General features: G+C 38.6%; 1 protein-coding gene across 2 annotated transcripts; it reads left to right on the forward strand.

The window, feature by feature from the left end:
- Positions 1-1,079: 1,079 nt before the first annotated feature.
- nsd1a (nuclear receptor binding SET domain protein 1a) lies at positions 1,080-19,299 on the forward strand. Of its 2 annotated transcripts, none has more exons than XM_089134994.1 (24): positions 1,080-1,456; positions 2,209-3,101; positions 4,442-4,583; positions 5,334-5,506; positions 5,611-7,462; positions 7,546-7,658; positions 8,252-8,436; positions 8,515-8,611; positions 8,708-8,761; positions 9,861-9,909; positions 10,086-10,243; positions 10,419-10,553; positions 10,912-11,035; positions 11,544-11,744; positions 11,869-12,048; positions 12,471-12,627; positions 12,707-12,912; positions 13,384-13,496; positions 13,827-14,096; positions 14,566-14,682; positions 14,771-14,912; positions 14,994-15,100; positions 15,216-15,417; positions 16,610-19,299. In XM_089134994.1, exons 2-24 carry the CDS (start codon positions 2,226-2,228, stop codon positions 17,302-17,304), a joined length of 6,348 nt encoding a protein of 2,115 aa, XP_088991120.1. In that variant the 5' UTR covers positions 1,080-1,456; positions 2,209-2,225; the 3' UTR covers positions 17,305-19,299. The 2 variants fall into 2 exon arrangements, with proteins under 2 accessions (XP_088991120.1, XP_039505240.2); XM_039649306.2 differs by having other exon boundaries at positions 1,082-1,456; positions 8,252-8,438; positions 8,520-8,611.
- The last annotated feature ends 244 nt before the right edge of the window (positions 19,300-19,543 follow it).

Genomic DNA, 19,543 nt, shown 5'->3' on the forward strand with positions numbered 1-19,543 from the left:
ACAACCAAATTTTGAAAAAGGGAAAGGTGAAAAATTAATGTTTTTTTTTTATTGCAAATATATTGCCACTTATATATCTACCATATTTCGTACAGGTAATAGGTCTAAAAATTACTTACATTTTATCTCATGACACAAAAGAGGGTGACTGATGTCTGTGGCAAGCCATTTTTACATTTATTCTGTGGAGACAATTCAGTAGTATGCTTTGTAGTTTCCCCCATTTTGTTGGTATCTAATTCAGGTTTATTAGTATTTTTAAAAATAAGATAACCTACCTATGAGACACAATTTTCTATAGTAGTATTATTTCTTATCTATTTACTTGCCACATCAGCCCAGCTAATTTATATTAATTAAAAATCTTACTAGAATGTATACAGTTGAAACATAGACTAATAACTAGGCATATAACAATAAAAATAAGTAATAACATTAAAAGGTCATGATGCTGCCTTCACGCTCTATCCGAATTATTATAAATAATTGAACATGAATTGCTCAATTCAAAATTTCATGACTTCAGAAGTGAGAAGTAAGAAATTTTTGCTAGCTCGTGAAGGCAACAATAGTTAAGTTACCCTAAATGTTAATCCCGCTTGCCATAACTGTCTGACATATTACACTTATGCGTGGCATGGCCTAATTTCCAACCTCCCACAAAATGCGCAAAGAAAACTTAGAACATGAAGCATGCTGGAGCTTGTGTATTTTAATCGAGGGCAATAAATTGTGTTTTTTCCTCATATGACTTCGTGTGCTCGGCTACCTTGCAAAGCACGGACCGTCTCTCTAAAATGGAGGAAGTTACGCCTTTGTTAGCACAAGGAAACAAATGGCGTGAGGGTTAAAAAGCAAATGCACACTGTTGTATCGTTCCATGAACCCAACAAGCCCCGCGTCGACTATGACTGTGTGCATGACGCGTTTTGGACAAAGTTAAACTTGCGTATTTGCTTCCACATTGTCCACAAGCATTTACATCGTGTGAGAGAGGTGTACCTGGGAAATAGTGAATCGGGTTAAGTGGATGTGAATGTATACTGACTGGGGGTTGGGTGTGCTGTGCCGATTGGTCGCTCTCACCAGCACACACACATACACACAGGCAGTCAGTCAGGGCTTGTTTTAACACACACACACATACAACCAGGGGCACTCGGCAAGCGGGGCAAACAATCATGTATTTCAATAGAAATCGTGGCCGCTGAAAAACGTGCTTTTGATTTATTGACGTGGTGCTTCGGGGGAAAGTGACAGGCGCTCAGTTTCAGTCTCGTTTATTTATTCATCTCCATTTTTGATGTTGGAGAGAAATGAGTGCCGAGGCCGGGCCTACTGGTGCAAATGCTGCTGGGATTTTGCAGATCCGCTTTCACAAATTGACCAAAAGTAACGCTACATGCTCGAATTTGAAGGGCTTTCCAGTGATTTTCTCGTCACCGAGTCGTAAATGGTAAGAAATCGGCGATTTCTCTCCTGTACCTTCTGTATTTGTAGCGTTTTTTTATCTTACCGTCGTGGGTGACTTTACTGCCGTGCGACTGTATGGGAACTGTTGATGCACATGATGATAATGTAACATACATACTTTACCAGCCTTTTCACTCTGAATTAGCGGCAGAGGTCATCTTTAAACCGCCCAGTATGGGCATATCAAAGTGTCTTCGACATAGCGATTCATGTTGAGTTTTACAAGCATTCTTATCTTTGTCTTGATGGATTCTTGACATGACGGCCTACGAGGGTTGCGGCTTAAACCCGAGTACCCTGTTAGAAAATCCACTTTGATGCTAGCTGTGTTGTTGGAACATGATAGCGGGTTTCTATTCGGTGTAAGATTGTCAGTAGCAGGTCGACCGGCTACCATGCTCCAATAAACCATCTTGACCACCTTAAACTGGCATCTGGTTTATTGCTGGTCTGAGGTAGTCTGAGGTAACTCGCTCCAGCTAGTATTTTCAGCAGGGATAATGCATTTGCATGCTGGTGTTTTGCAGTATTACAGTATTAGTGTTTTTGCTTTTAATAAATATCATTAATGTGGAATCATCTTGTTTGGTGCTCAATTGTTTCGAAACATTTGTTTTAATGCACAACTCAGTAGTGTTCTGCGGCCAGTTGCGACAAGCCCCTTAGAAGTTCAGAAAACTCTGGGTTATTTATTATACATCTTCTAAAAGCATTTTCCTGTTTATTTTGTTTCAGGATGGAGCCATGACAACATGAATCAGTCCTACAAAGTGGCTGGCAGGGATGGCTCGGAGTGTCGTGGCAATCCACAGGAGTCCAAGGCACTTGATAGCCGCATTAGCTCCTGTGGACACCAGAGCACGAAGCGACAGGGAGACCATGGGTCTGCCATGCATTTCTTGAACTCTGGCTACAAGCTCTCCGCATCACCGTTCGCGTACAATCAGAGAGAATCCACCTCCAACTACAGCCCGCTGAGGAGACTTCAGGACCTGACCACTATGGTGAACCATGCGGACATGAGTTTGCAGGACAAGGATTTTCATGGGCGAAATAAATTGCTCATGCACAATCCCATCGGTGGAAGTGAGTTCGGAATAGGCCTTTATCACGCGTCCAATTCGCAGGGAAACTCTGACAGGACTACTATTCAGGATCTGGACAAAAATGGTTTCTCACCTGTAAGCTCAGATAGCTTGGAACACTTTCCATCCATCCCAAATGGATTTTTGCATTTTGAGTCAACACTGTTTGACAGTGGGGACAGCAAGGATAATGACGAGGATGTGGATGGTGGGGGAGAAGCAGTGGCAAAGTTTAAAGACACACCGACAAAGAAATGCCAGAAACGAAATCTGGCAAATACAAAGTCTCAAAGCAGCCACAGGCTGGACTTAAGTACAAACAAACATGGAAGTTGTAACCTTGTTGCTAAAAATACAGTGAAGTCTGACCCTCCTGCTAGTCCTTCGCATTTGCCTGTTGAGGTCATGATGGAGGATTTTGATAGTATGGATGATTATTCAGACAGTGACTGTGATCTACCCAGAACTGGGAACAGCACTTCAATATTTAACTCTGGTCTCTCTAAAAGAGCAATTTCTCCCAGTGACTCCCATTCAAATCCTGTAAGATGTTTTTATATTCACCTGACTTGTTTTGTTGTCTTGATTGTGGTTTTGCCCTAACAGGTGTACAACAGAGATATTTTGTTAAAGAGTTTCCACTTGGAAACCTGCTGTTGTTTAGTAAAAGGAAGTCCATGCATAAATATATGCACCAAAGGGATGCACCGAAATGAAAATCCTTGGCCAAAACTGAAAAATCAGGATGTAACCGAAGCTGAAAATAACGTATCAATTCATTAATAAATCAAAGTTATTTAACAATCAACTTTCACATTGCTATAACTTAGTAACACAATTGCTTCTCAGGTTCTTGGTGAAATATAAACATTTAAATGGCAGTAAACTGTAATAACTTTGTTTCATGACAGATTTATTCAAACATATATTAAATAACGAAGACATCACTACTATAAATAAAATAAACATGTACTGCAGATATGTAGCAAAATTCTCTTCTCTACATTTACGAGTTTGTGGACATTGAATAGGTGAAATTTCGGTGCACCCCTTAAATGTATGCAGTGTATATTAATACATATTCATGCACACACAGTGGGATCCACACTAAAATTTTGATTCAAAATTCTATTTAAACCTTGAAATAAACATTAAATTCAAAGAAATGTTATGACATTTTCACAAATCATACAGAAGAACATGATCTTGATCATCAGGTTTTACACATGTATGGGGCACCTTGAGTCCTGCTGTTACTAAACCAAAATAAAGTTAGTTTATAATTAAAAATGAATTGTATGCAATCAGAAAAACGCCGAGTAGGAACAATCACTCTGGTAGTTTTGGACCCCACTTTATGCATTAATTATTTAAATTGCATGAAACTTAATTTGCACACTATTGACACCAATATTTCAGAAAACCCAATGTGCAGTATAACAAATCTCAATACATTTTTAAACGGACACCAGTCAGAAAAACGTCTGTCAATTAACCACAGTAACAGGCTAATGCAGATAATTTAAAACTTAAAATATCAATATTTGTTAGTCTGTCATTAAAATGTTTAAAAGTGTTGACAATGGCTCTATTAAACACAACTTCATTTTTTTCCCCAGCCCTTTTTGGCTGATACTTTTTTTTTTTAAACTTTATTTGGCCACGATCTTTGTCACAGTTAGGACAAAGGCAGAGTATACACTAGACTTGTATTTTACTCATTCGTGTGGGTTGCAGTTAAGCTGTCAACCACAAACTGCTCAAAGATGAGAGTATCTGAAATGCTAAAAGAGTAGCCTAAACACAATTTAAGCAGCCTTGTCTCATGTGATTGATGTTTAATGAATGATGATTGACATTTTTATTTTTATTTTAACCTAAAGTCCAACAGCCCAAAGAAGAAGCAGATCCCAGGTGTAAAGTACTCTGATGGAGATGTTGTGTGGGCCAAATTCAACCGCAGACCCTGGTGGCCCTGTCATGTAACCACTGACCCACAGATTGAAGTCCACACCAAAATGAAAGGTGATTTATTTTGTAAAGATATCCAGATATACTTTAATCTGATGTGACATTGTGATGATGGGACATGTTAATGAGATGTGTTGTATTTGTTTATACTTTATTTTGAGAAGTTGTTGCAGTGTAATAACACACATAATTACAGAGTATTATTAAATTAACTACATGCTCTTACTATAGGGATAAGTTTACTTTAGTATATTTCGGGCCATCCGCGTTTAGAGACGGGCCTCGTATTGTCCACGTGACATAATTTTCATCTTCAGGAGGGTCCGCACACACTGATGCCTAATTTTTGGACAATGCGTGTACAACAGCTCATGTGCGAGTGACTTGAAAACAAAGTCCACTAGATAGTACGCATGCGCCGAAACGGGTCTTTCCGCACTCACTGCCAAAAGAGTATACTTTGAAGATAGTGGAAAGTTAAGAATACCCGGGCCTTTAAGTTTAGTTACTTATTATGCATTATATATTAGTTAGTTATTACTACAGTAAGTACATGTAATGTGTCTGTCACCTTAAAATAAAGTGTTAGCACTTTTCATCCCTTTTAATTTAGACTTTGTTATATTGTTATTAAAACAATAAAATGTATTCCACAAGCAAGTTTTAAGATGATAAAAAACTTAGTTTTCTTCCACTGTTCAAGAAAGTAAATGGTTACTGCTGAAACCAAATCATATTCTAGGTTAAATTTTCTCAGAACCCATTATTGTCATATTGTCACAGAATGATGACATGTTCTTGCAGATCCCAGTCGGCGGCCATGCCGCCTCTATTTTGTCAGGATGTTTGGGGAGATCATAGATCAAGCTTGGGTTCCAGCAAAAGCCACTTTTCCTTTTGAAGGAGGCTATCAGTTTGAAAAACTCCCGGTTCTGAGACGGAGAGGAAGACAGAAGGACAAAGATTACAAATACACGGTAAAGTGTTGCAACTTTTTATGCTATTATATTTTGAACAATGAATGTTTATCCTTAAATCGATGCTTTTTCTAGAAAGTTTACAAGTTTTGTTCGTTCTACAGGTTCCCAAGCGTCTAATGCCATCATGGAAAATTAGTGTCTTGGAGGCAGAGGCAGCGCTGACCAAATGGTTAAATAGTGAACCTCCATTGTCTTTAATTCGTGATGTGCACATGCCTTGTATAGAAGAAAAGGCACCGAAAAGTCCCACTTGTCCAACGTCTGATAGACAGTCCCCATCATCAAGCTCACTTCTGTCCAATGGACTTGATGCATCCGTTCAGAACAGAGGAAAACCTGTCACTGGAAGCAAAAAGAAAAAAGCAACTAAAAAGAATAGCTCAACTGTAAAATCTCCTGTGAAACTAAATGAGTGCTCTTTATCATCTAAATCAAAAGCGAACCCATCATTGGACCGCTACAAACCTCCCACAGCTGCTGAAAGGCACAAATCAGACCCCCTAGACAGTCCATATTCAGATATTGACTCTGTCCCGAGGATTCTGTGCCCCAAACGCTCAGAGGAATTACTGCAAGTAGAGGTGGCAAAAGAATCAAGCACTAAACCTAAAAAAGTACAGCCGAGTAAAAAGACGAAAAAAGCCGTTGCGAACAAGCTGGTGAAGAAAACAGAGCCTAGTATAAAATGCACACCAAACAGTAAGCTAAAGTCGTCAACGCCCAAAGAAAAAACACTTAGGGCTACGAACTCCAAACAGAAGGAAAGCAGTTCCCCAGGGTCGTCAGATGGGTCATTCGCCATGCACTCCTTCTATTTGCCTGCCAGCAGTGGCTTAATGTCAAGAGCACTTGCCGCCAGCGAAGAACCCGAGGAGAAAGACTTAAGTCAGGAGCCAAAGTCTCGCTCACCATGTGCCGGCGATGAATGCTCAGAGATTTACAACAAGTGCTCATCCCCCATTGACCGTTCTGAGTTGTTGAAACAACAATGGGAGGTAAAAACGGAGGCCAGTGAAGAGTCCTCAGATGCCTCCATCTCCCACACTCCCCCAAACCCAACTCTTATTAAGTTTACCAGAATCCGAAGTGAGAAAAATGGCGTTCATAATGGACCTCAACATAAAGGACCCAAGTCAGAGGTGACTGAATCCTCCCTCAATTCCGGTAAAATCAAAAACGATAGCATGTTCTCGGACACATCGTCTTCGTCCATCCCCTCTCCCTCTGTCTCTCCCATGGATGCTCTCCAGGATATGAAGGAGCTTTCTTTCAGGTCTCTTGTCAAAGAGGAATGCAGTTCAGGAGAACCTTCGCTCTGTGCGGATTCAAACTACAAATTCAGCACTTTCCTAATGCTCCTGAAGGACATGCACGATAGCCGGGAGAAGGAAGGGAAACCTTTAACTCTCCCTCCCACATCTCCATCCTCTCTCATCAGGGAAGAACCTTCTCTCATCCCACCTGGAGAAGACGCAACGAATGAGGTGCTTTGTGAAAAGGACTGGAAGCCGGTTGCGGATCAGAACAGTGAGGAGGGAAAGACGTCGACGCCAAACTGCTCAAAACAGAGCAAGGCCAAGCCAAAATCAGTGGCGAAAAAAGAGACGCCAAAACACGATGATGGGAACAGTTTAGGATCTCCACTAAAGAAGCAGAACTCATCAATAGGTTTGGATACACTTGAAAAGGGGTTGCCTATGTTAGGGGAACTTTCCAACTCTCACAATGATGCTGTTCCTGATGTCTGTGGCAAGGGCACGATCTCCAAGGTGGCTCCTAAAAAGCGATGGCAGACATTTCAGTCCGCCATTGGGAAAAGCACCAAGCCAAAAAACGATTTGGTGGGTTTGAATCAAGATGTAGCGAAGGTGTCCACAGAGATAAATGGAGTCTTCAAAGACAGTCTTCAAGAAACTCCTCATTCCGATTGCCCTGATAAAAAAGATGCTTCAGGTAAATCTTGAAATATTAAGTCTCAAGAGTAAAAACTCTCATAAATGTTTTATGTTAAATTCAATGAATTATTCTGCTCTCAGAAAACAAAAGACTGAGAAAACCAAGCAAGAGGCTGATTGAATGGAGTGAGGAATATGATCAAATATTTTACCCAAAGAAGAAAACAAAGAAAACACCTGAATCCTGTAAAACGGTAAGCTAATTCTACAGTTATATATTACTTTATTCAGGACTCAAAAAGAAAGGTCCATAGTACAAAAAAAAACATAACACCAAAGATTTTCTTTAGTTAGATTTTATGTTGACACAATGGACTTCAACCTACATACATTGATCTGTTTTTTTGATATTTAAGGGGATGGTTCACCCAAAAATGAATGTTGTGTCATCATACTAATTTTAAATATAATTCAAAATTATATTTAACTTTTTCCACAGGCGCAAAAAAATGATTTTAGAGGTTTTAATATGCTTCTTTTCTCCGTACAACAAGTAAATGGATACAATAGCTATCAAGCCTAAAAAAAAAGAAATCGCTATAAAAATCGTATTTTCTTCTCGTTCACATTTGCAATCAATTCAAAACATTCAAATGCACGTTAGAGGCAATGATATTTGGTGTCATTGACTTGTGTGGTGCAACCTGTTTGCACATGCAAATGAGATTTGAGAGTTATGGAGAAGGGTGCGATTTAAAATATTAAATGATAAATTATGAAAATTAAATGAAAGTTTGCAAACTGTATTACTGTATATGAATAATGTTACTTAATATGTTTCCTGAAGGGATCTTGGATCACCAACACTAATACTGCACAGCCTGCATCAGAACAGATCGAACCTGAAAAACCCTCTGAGCAATCCACACCAGATGAGCAGAATCAACTACCAGATGTTCTCGCTTCACCTTCACCGTTATCGGCATCCTGTGAAGGCACAACGTTAAGCAGAGAGTCGTGTGAGAAGAAACCTGGTAAGAATGTGTAGTTTAAGACACCTTACTTCACTTTTAACTCAGCTCTATGTATAAACATGCATTATATTGCTCTTGCAGCATCCTCAGATAGAAAGAGGCCACGTAAGCCTGTGCATAAAATACTTGACTGCAGCCTTGAGGGGGATTTTGTAAAGCTCCCAAAGAAAAGGGTGAGTGCTGAATTTGTGGTCTCTGTATGATTCGTGAAAAATGATTTGGGCTCTTTTACATTTGTTTTCTTTTTTCTTTTATCTCTACCAAATAAGGAGACTAAACCACACGATAACAGACAAGACGACTCAGGTGTCAAAGATTTGCAGGTAATGTTTTGGGATGGGCTCCAAGGGTTCCAAAAATGAAAAGTCAGTAATTACTCACTCTCATGTTGTTCCAAACCTGTAAGACTTTCGTTCATTTTTGGAACACAAAAGATGTTTATATATATATATATATACAGTATATGTGTGTGTGTGTGTGTATGTGTATATATATATTTTTTTTTTATAATGCAAACATACATTTACAGGTGACCGATACAGCAAAAAACAACAAGGACAACAAAACATACATAACAACAGCCAACATGGTGTGTGTGCCTGCGTGTGTGTGCCTGCATGTGTGTGCAAGTGTAAATGGGTGTGTGAGTGGAAGTATCTTAACAGAGGAACACCTTACAGATGTACAATAGACGTAATATAAATAAATAATAATAAGTTAAAAAACATATTGATGACAATAATGATGATGATAATAGTAATAATAATTACAGGAGGATGAGGAAGATATGTTAATTTAGTTTTATATGATAATACAATAATAGCAAGAATAGTAATAGTAGCACTAATAATAACAACAATACTAGACTCAGTTGTCCTTGCTGAAGCTTAAATGTCATGCGTAACACACAAGAATGAACCATTGGTTCTCGCATGTCAAGCGATCATGCTTGAGCTTCCTTTTATAACAACAGATGTGTGCGTTGATAAATGTTTATATGTGAATAAAAGCCCAAATTCAATCTTATCATGATACGAAGCGACCTTGACTCTTCCGAAAATTTGGACTAAACCACTCAATTCATCTGGATTAATTTTACGATCTCTTTATGAACTTTTTGAGGGGTCTAAGTGGTAGTTGCATAGCTGTTAATGGAAGGACAGAAAAATATCTTTATATGTGTTCCAAATATGAATGAAAATTTGTGTTGAGAACAACATGAAGGGTGAGTGATTTATGACAGAATTCCATTTAAACTGAATGTTTTTAATAGTAATTTAAGCATTCAACCTAAATTACACTTATTTGTAAATTACGAATGTAAATGTAATGTTTCAAAAAGACATTAACAATTTTTAAATAGTAATATTATTAATAGTAATTTAGACAATCTGACAAGCAGTGATACTGATGTTTTTACAGAAACAAGAAGAGCCTGAACCTTCGGCATCAAGCCCTTGTGTTGTATCAGGTTTGTTTTTCATGCGTGACTATGTTCGGCCATGTATTTGTTTTATTTTATTGAGAATATTATAAGTGATATCCACCAATGTATTTTCGAAAAAATTGCAAGTTTTGAGAATATTGTAAGTGATCCACCATTGTATTTTTGAAAAAAATTGCAATGAAATTTATTTCCATCCTCAGCGGCAGCACAAAGCGAGGATGAAATTAGAACATTGTCCCCAATCCAGCGGGACACACCCAGTGTCTGCCAGAACCAGCTTGAAGGAGAGCATTGTACCCCGTCAAAGCCTCAGGCGAAGGAGCCACACACCGATGGCGAGGACTCCCTGATCTCTGAGGTTGTTATTATTATAAGCCTAAAATTAATATGATCCATTTTTTACTAAATTTTAAATAAATGCACTCACCCGCATGTCATTCCAAACATGTATAAGTTTTGCCATGTTTTATTCAAACTTGATTTGTCAACTCTAATTATAGAGTTATATAACTGTTTTTATGTATAATTTTCAGGTTTTTGGAGCAGGACTCAATGACAGTGCTTTTTCAAGCAGAGATTCTTTGTCAGGTGACTTCTCAGGACTGTTGACCAATAGAAAATCAGGGGAGAGGGGTGGAGGTGCGTCGTTGAAGGAGAATGTTTGCCAGGTGAAAATATTATATATTACCAAATGCTAAATGCAGATAATAATATTGAATTTAGGCAATATAATTTGCCCTCTTTTAGTCCATTTGCTTTAGTAATTTTTTTCATGTATTGATACACACTATTATGCAAAAGTTTGCGGTCACTTTTTTTTTTTTTTTAAGAAATTGTTAATTTTATTTAGTAAGTATGCATTAAATGGATATTTAATAATGTTGTTGTTTTTTTAATAAAATAATATCAAATAAATTCAGCCTTGGTGAGTATAAGAGACATTAAAATTTTGAATGGTAGTGTGTAGCGTAAATAAAATGATCATAGCTGTTCAGTGTAAAACTGTTTTGGGACTATATGATGTAGGTATGTGAGAAGACGGGTGAACTGCTCCTCTGTGAGGGGCAGTGCTGTGGTGCCTTCCATCTGCAGTGCATTGGCCTCACGGAGACACCGAAAGGCCGGTTTATCTGCCAAGAGTGTAAGACAGGTGAGTGACCAGCACTTAACACGATCTATCTTGTGTCAGACAGTGTCACTTCCAAAATCTACTCCTTCAAAATATGATATTGCGATGGATTCATGAGGCAGTCAGTCCTCAAGTATCCAGTTGCATGAAAAAAGTTCAGTTCAATAACAATTACACAGTGAACACATTAAAGTCAGCATGAAACGGAAGTTGCCATTGTTTTGTCTTCCCTATTGTGACATATGCCTGAGCTGAACAGTTTCTTGGTTTTGGACTTAGTAGGATTTAGTAGGATGTGTGTGGTTTGCTATTGCTGTGATGTAGGGCTGTGTATCACCCACAATGTCTACGATACGATACGCATCACGATATGGATCAATTTGGAATTTACATTTATTGTGTGAGCTGAGTTTAGTAAAATACTACTCTATAGGAACTCAATATTAACATGAGATTGAGTTTGACTGAAACTGAGTGTATAAGAGTTGTATCATTCTGATTTGCATGTCTGTGTCTTCCCTTCCTGTAGGTGTGCATACATGTTTTGTGTGTAAAAAGCCTGACAAGGAGGTCAGGAGGTGTATGATCCCTGTGTGTGGGAAGTTTTATCACATGGAATGCATACTGAAACATTCCCCCACCATCGCTCAGAACCGCGGCTTCCGCTGCTCCCTCCACGTCTGTCTGTCCTGCTACATCACCAACCCCGCCAACCCTGGGATCTCCAAAGGTGCCCATCATTCAGCTACTACATGTGCAAAGATTTAAAAACTCACTGACTTAAAGAAATAAAATCTGTTGTTTCAAATATAACAAATGGATGTGTTCGTGATCATAACTTGCCGATCTCGCAGGTCGTTTGACCCGCTGTGTGCGCTGCCCTGTGGCCTACCATGCCAATGACTACTGTATGGCTGCCGGCAGCATTCCTTTGGCCAATAACAGTTTCCTGTGCCCCAATCACTTCACTCCACGCAAAGGGTGCAAAAACCATGAACACATTAACGTCAGCTGGTGTTTTGTGTGTTCTGAAGGTACGTACATCACTCTTCATTTTTCTGTGGTGCTTAAAGGGACACTCCACTTTTTTTGGAAATAGGCTCATTTTACAACTCCCTCAGAGATAAAACATTTGAGTTTTACCGTTTTCGAAAAAGAAGAATATCAGTAGAATATCAGTAACCAGACCGTTTCTGGTCTCATTGACTACCATAGTATATATTTTTTCCTACTATGGAAGTCAATGAGACCAGAAACTATCTGGTTACTGATATTCTTCTAAATGTCAGAAAATCGGCTGAATGGATTCAAAAACGGTAAAACTCAACTGTTTAACTCTGAGGGAGTTGTAAAATGAGCCTATTTCCAAAAAAAGTGGAGTATCCCTTTAACAAGACTTTCAATATTTACCTGGCTGGTGATTAAATGGTCAAAAAATGGGCCCTTACTTTTTTAGGAGGAAGTCTGCTTTGCTGCGAATCTTGCCCTGCTGCCTTTCACCGTGAGTGTCTGAACATTGACATGCCCCAGGGAAGCTGGTTCTGTAACGACTGTCGAGCAGGAAAGAAACCCCATTACAAGGACATTCTGTGGGTGAAAGTTGGCCGCTACAGGTTTGTGTGTGTTTCACCATTTTTTCCTCTAAATGTGATAGTGCAAAATTGCTGATATTTACTCATTCGTTTGTGCCAGGTGGTGGCCTGCTGAAGTGACTCAACCGAAAAACGTTCCTGAGAAAATCCAGAGTATGAGGCATGAGGTGGGGGAGTTTCCTGTACACTTTTTTGGCTCCAAAGACTATGTGTGGACATATCAGGCTCGCTGTTTTCCCTACATGGAAGGGGATGCCAACAATAAGGAGAAAATGGGAAAGGGTACAGATGCCGTCTATAAGAAAGGTAGTTTTACGTTCTAGCAGTTGTCCTAATGAAGTCACTTGTTTTGTCTATCCACACTGAACATGAAACTGCTAATGATTCCACACCATCATAGCCAGTCACAACATATTTGATGTCTAAAAATAAAGCTATCTGGAGAGGGGTTTTGGACCAATAAGAGATGTATGACATGATGACCTTAGTCTGGACAAATACTTGACATGGATCCTTTTGTAATGAGAAAGAAATCGGTCTTATTATGTTATGATATTTTACAGAATGAGGTTTAAAAAGAACATTTTCTATGCATATATATTTGCTTTTTTTGTGGAAAAACAACATAAACATTATGAGTGAACCTTAAGAAACAGTAAAATACAGTCATTTTTAAAAGAATGTTATATGTTAATGTTATGATCGATTTAAAATGTGTATTCCTTCGATATTGAGAGAAAATTGGTTTAAAGAATTTTCTTTTTTGTTCTTTCTCAGCTTTAAATGAAGCAGCCGAAAGATTCAGGGAACTGCTAGCAGAGAAAGAGATGAGAAAGCTTCAAGAAGACAGGAAGAACGACAAGAAACCTCCTCCGTACAAACACATTAAGGTAATTATTATTAATTTGTATTATTTACTTACTTTTATGTCATTTCTAACCCAAATGCTGTTGTTTTTTCTTTGGAACGCAAAATTTGACGTGTAAAAACAATATATAGCTCTTTTCCATAAAGCAATGCCAAAAAGGAGCCATTTTAAGTCATAATAAGTCATAAGTCCATATTACTCAAATACTCTTTTTGTGTTGAATGTAAAAAAAACACATTTGAAGGTGAGAGTTAACTATTCCTTTAAGACATGTTTTGTAATGTAATTTATAATGCTCCCCTCTCAGATATTAACACTGCTCTCATGTACACTGATTGATTTTTTCGCACAGGTGAACAGACCAATAGGGAAGGTGCAAATAATCACAGCAGATCAGTCAGAGATACCACGCTGCAACTGCAAAGCTTCAGACGAGAACCCGTGCGGCATTGACTCGGAGTGCATCAATCGCATGCTGTTGTACGAGTGTCATCCTCAAGTGTGTCCAGCAGGGGAGAGTTGTCAGAACCAAAGCTTCACCAAACGGCAATACACCGAGGTGGAGATCTTCAGGACGCTGTCACGTGGGTGGGGTTTACGCAGTGTGTCTGACATCAAGAAGGTGGGCATTTTTTTACTTGCTTTTTAAAAAACAATTAAGTTGCGATAGTCTTTTCTTCCCTATAGAGACAGAGCATATTTAGGCCACGCCCACACCGGGAGGAAAACAATCCAACCTTCTCCATTGACTTTGCATTGCGAGAGGCTAGGATCGGAATAAGGATCGGAGCCTAAAATTAAAATTTAGTTTGATGGTAGTTTGTATCTCTGTTTCTCTCTCATTCAAATGGACACACCGCTCTACAGTAATTTGAAAGGGATTGCAGTACCAGTTTTGACCACAATCTTACATACGGTTCATTTGAAAAGAGTGTTTTTTGTTTGTTTTTAAAGTTACTGTAAAATGAGTCCCGCGGATATTACTGCGATCCACGCATTACTAATATGCATGTATATATTATTGTTATATTTTTTACATAATTTTTTGTGCACATTATGTCCCCCATTTAATTACATAATTTCACCAATAGGGAGCTTTTGTGAACGAGTATGTTGGAGAGGTCATTGACGAAGAGGAGTGTCGAGCGAGAATCAAACACGCACAGGAAAACGACATCTGTAACTTCTACATGCTCACACTGGATAAGGTCAGTCACCTGGGTCGATTCTCAATCTACCTGATAACATGTTCTCCTCTAAACTTGACACCGGACCGTGTTCTCCACGTACGTGCAGGATCGCATCATAGATGCCGGGCCGAAAGGAAACGAAGCTCGTTTTATGAACCACTGCTGCCAACCAAACTGTGAGACACAGAAGTGGACGGTGAATGGAGACACCAGGGTCGGACTGTTTGCGTTAGAGGACATTCCCAAAGGTGTGTTGAAATCTGAAGTAGATAATATGGTACTAGAAAGTGGGTGAATGCATATTTAACAGGTTTGGTGGCTGTTCTCAGGTGTTGAACTCACTTTCAACTATAATTTGGAGTGTCTGGGCAACGGGAAGACGGTGTGTAAATGTGGGGCGTCTAACTGCAGCGGATTCCTTGGTGTCCGACCAAAGGTATCTGCATCTATTATAAAAAAATAAGTTTTTAAAGGAATATTCAGGTTTTAAAGTTGAGCACTTTTTGTATGTTGTACCTATTCCATCATACTCCAATCAACTTTCTCTTCAGAATCAGCCCCCATCTGACGACAAGGCGCGGAAACTGAAGAAGAAGGTTGCTGCGAAGCGCAAGAGTCAGTTGGCGGTCACCAAGGAGCGAGAGGATGAATGTTTCTACTGTGGTGATGGAGGACAGATTGTGTCTTGTAAGAAGCCCGGCTGTCCTAAGGTCTATCATGCTGACTGTTTGAATCTGTCCAAGAGACCTGCAGGTGAGTGACTCGTTTTCAAACAACAACACAAGTCTCTTGTATCTAAATTGTTTAACTTGTTTCATTGTCCTATGTTATTATACCTTGCTCTGAAGTTTGATTATGATGCTTTTCATTCATGGAGCCTCCCTTTTTTTCTTCCTCGTGTTGATATGTTTTAAGAAGAAAAAAGGATGATGAAAAATAGATGAAATCCTTTACACTACCGTTGATATGTCTGGGGTCAGTAAGCTTGTGAAAGAAGTCTCTAATGCTCAGTGAGGCTGGATTTATTTGTTGGAAAATAGTAAAAACAGTATTATTGTGTTATGTTTTAAAATAACCGTTTTCAATTTAATATGTTTAAAAATGTAATTTACAGTGATGCATAGCTGAATTTTCAGCATCATTATTCCAGTCTTCAGTGTCACATGATCAGAAATGGGATTCAGAAATCATTCTAATATACTAATTTGCTGCTCAAGAAACATTTCTTTTTATTATCAATGCTGTGCTGTTGAATTATTTTTGTGGAAGCCGCAATACATTTTTCAGAATTCTTTGAATGAAAGTAAATTCCATTTATTTAAAACAAAGCACTGATGTTTTTGATCAGTTTAATGTGTCTATTTGTTTTTTAATCTTACTGACCCCAAATTTTAAAGTGTTTTTAAGCATGATTGAATTATAATTTTCTGCTTGCTATTACTAGTTTGTGAAAAGAGGTAGTATGCAGATTTATTTATTTCTATGGCTATGGCTGTCAAGAGTAAAATATTCATAATTAATCTCTTGGTTTAAGTATTAAATAGTATTAAGTATTAAACAGTAGCTTTTAAATGTTTTAATAAATTGTTAACATGCTTAATATATAAAAATGTGAACCCTATAAATATATATTTAGTAAAATCTGCTTTTCTACACACCTCTTTGTGGCACCCCTGGAGGTCCTCTGGGCTGCAGTTTAAAGATTAAATACATCTTAACATTTGTTTTGTTTTTAAACAGAAAAAAAATGTATCATTTTTAAAAATATATTTTTAGCACTTAAAAGGATTTTTCTTGCTTTTCTAATGCCAAATCATGGAAAAAACTCTTCCACTATTGGCTATTTAGTCGTATATTTATAAATGTACATGATCTGAGTATGTGGCTGAATGAGCTTTTCAGGATTTTATTCATGATTGAATCTGCCTCACGTGAATCTTTTTAGGCCGTTGGGAGTGTCCGTGGCATCAGTGTAACGAGTGCGGGAGGGAGGCAGCGTCCTACTGTGAGATGTGTCCCAACTCCTACTGCAAACAGCACCGTGAGGGAATGCTGTTCATATCCAAACTGGACGGCAAGCTGTCCTGCAGCGAGCACGACCCATGTGGCCCCGATCCTCTGGAACCGGGCGAGATTCGAGAGTTTGTGCCCGGCACGGCCATCTTACCCCCACTTCCCAATATGGCGGCATCCGGCAGGATACCCCAGCCTGCCCTACCGCCTGCTGCTCCGCTCTTCATTCCTGCCCCAAACAGACCCGCATTCCAAGCCCAAAGAGACCCGTTCGCAGGCGAGGTAGTGGACAATGTGGTTTTGCCACCCTCTTCCCCTTCTAAGGACATCAAGGAGGAAGATATGAGCGATGAAGGCGAGGTGGTGGAAGGAGTGATCGGGGATGAGGGAGAAGATGAAGATGGCCTTGAGCTCGTGGAAGATGATGAGGATGAGGATGATGATGAAGAAATGGACTACGGAGAGATGGGGTTTGAGGAAGAAGACGAAGAGGAGGTGGTCCGAGGCGAGTTTGAGGACTTTCAATATGTGGATGATGACGACGTTGAAGGGACTGAGGACTTAGGGGAAGTAGAGGAGGATGACCAGGAATCATCATGGGATGAGTCTGTCGAAGGAGAAAAGTGAACTCTCCTGCATTTTTGCTAGACATCCATCTCATGGACACACAAACTCAGCGGGTGACCTGCAGGGAAAGTCAGCTGCCATTTTTTTCAGTCGATGCACAGCTAAATGCAAAGCAACGTTTGAGAAAGATGGACATGTGCAACATTCTTAAGCCTTCTTAACCCAAGTCCTCTTGGAAAAGTCCATAAAGAGGGTTGGACCTGGTGCTGTGGGACTGTGGCTTCACAGTCCTTTTGTTGGTATATAGTGTCTGGTGCTCTTTTGTGCTTTTTCTTTTTACATTTTCCTCCTCGACTTGTTTACATTCTCTGATCCTAAACCGAAGGATGACCTCATGGGGGTTGAAATGGGGCACACACAAACCATATTGTTGTGTCTTGCGTGCGAAATCTGCCATGCATAGATTTTGATTACACTTCATTGACCAACCAATTTGGTTTTTTAAGAACATCTCTGATCATTTTAAAAAAAGAAAACACAGACCCCCCAAAACAGCAGACCCTTCATTGTGTGATTACAATGACATTGCCACATCATCAGGCTTTATGGTCCACGGGTCATGGTGCTTGGTGTCTGTTAGTATCACCATATGAGAATGAGTAATAGGAGTCCTAGTACATCGTTTCAGCTGATTTGTGAATTTAAAAAAAAAAAGTGCTACTGTCAAAAAAGAACTAAGTGCGACATACCCAGCATCATCCTGCTTGATTTCAGTCATGCACTTTTTCCTTTTGTGTTTTTGTGAAACCTGTCATTTTTTTCTTAACTTCTCAGAAAATTGTCAAAACTAAAGAAACTTTTAGTTTTAAGTTTTGTTAAGTCTAGACTAGAGAAGTGATTGTATCACCTTTTGAGTCTTGATTGATTCTTTTAGGGAAGATGAGCTTGTACTACTTAGATAAGATGGATGTTACAAAAGGCCCATCTGTACTTCCCCTAGTTACTTAAATTCTACCAATGTCTCAAAATACTGCTCATAAATCGTCAGATGCCTCATTACGGTATCCATTTAGATTCGAATGTCAGATATTGTGGCATATCTGCTCTGTTTAGTCATGTGAGTTTGTGTGTGGTAAACTTTAAAAGGTGCCTCTGAATGTTTTGCACTCTTTCAGATATCAGGAGAAATCTCAAAGCGTCAATTGTAATCATGATCTTTTGCCATTTAATAATTACAAACTAAAAGTTCATTCAATCAACATTCTCTGTAGATCTGGCTGATGGAACTTATAATGGGAGTTTATTGTGGATTAATGTTCGAGGGATGACAAATGACCCTTAAAAATGCATATTTTGACAAATAAATGCCATCTTTCCACTTATGTTATTCACATACTGGAACCCGTTTTTTCCCCAGTATCAGTGTTTAACTTTTGCAACAGTATGATATAGGATTATAAGTACTGAAATTTCTCTCACCATCACTTTATTCTCAAAAATGATAAAAGCACCTTTTGTTTGCAATATCATTGTGCACCAGGTACTATCCCAAACCCTGATTAAAAAACTGCCTCATATAATGAAGTAATGTTTGTATCAACAGAACATGTTTGGAAAAGGAGATATGTTCCAATGGATTTTGTTTCAATGACTTTAGGCCTTACACTCATTTCTGGTTATATAGCTCTTTTTTTGCAACCTAATAATGCAGATGCTTTTTTAAAAAGCTTTTTTTTTAAATCTTTTTCATCATCATTATCATTGACCTTTGTTCTTCTGTTTTCTTAGCTTTTTCTAAGTCATGCTTTTTTGTCTCTGTATTTATGGACCTTGTATAATCTCTTTCACTCATTTTTGTGTTTCTTGTATGTTTGCGAAATCTGCTGCTGTGTTTCAGCGCTGTACCCCATGGATACCATGAAGAGGATGAAATGCAGATGACAGTTTCCTGAGGACATTTGGGCAAAAAGATTGCTGCCATGTTAGAGACCCATGATTTTGTACTGTACCTTGTGCATAATAAATATTATAAGTAAAATTTTACAATAGACACCAGTTTGCCATGTTTTTTTGTCCTTATTGTATACATGTGGATCACACCAGAAAGTAGTTTATTAATGCTGAACTATCAAATGCTCAACAATGATTGCTGACATTGTTCAAAAATGACACAATCAAGAGTCAAAGACAAAGCATTATATATTTGCATATGTCCTAGACATTTTTTGATTGACATGTTATAAGTTGTAAATTGCTGTTATGATACAATATTTTGCAATAGGTTTAGTGAAAATCATCT

This window comes from Pimephales promelas, chromosome 9 (assembly GCF_988280905.1).
Source record: "Pimephales promelas chromosome 9, fPimPro1.hap1.1, whole genome shotgun sequence".
Lineage (NCBI taxonomy): Eukaryota > Metazoa > Chordata > Actinopteri > Cypriniformes > Leuciscidae > Pimephales > Pimephales promelas.

Bases quoted from the DNA above. Each gene is read 5' to 3' on its own strand.
- nsd1a (XM_089134994.1), top strand. From the start codon at position 2,226: ATGAATCAGTCCTACAAAGTGGCTGGCAGGGATGGCTCGGAGTGTCGT. The intron at 12,049-12,470 runs GTACGTACATCA...TTACTTTTTTAG, and splicing joins GTGTTTTGTGTGTTCTGAAG to GAGGAAGTCTGCTTTGCTGC. The intron at 15,418-16,609 runs GTGAGTGACTCG...GAATCTTTTTAG, and splicing joins TCTGTCCAAGAGACCTGCAG to GCCGTTGGGAGTGTCCGTGG.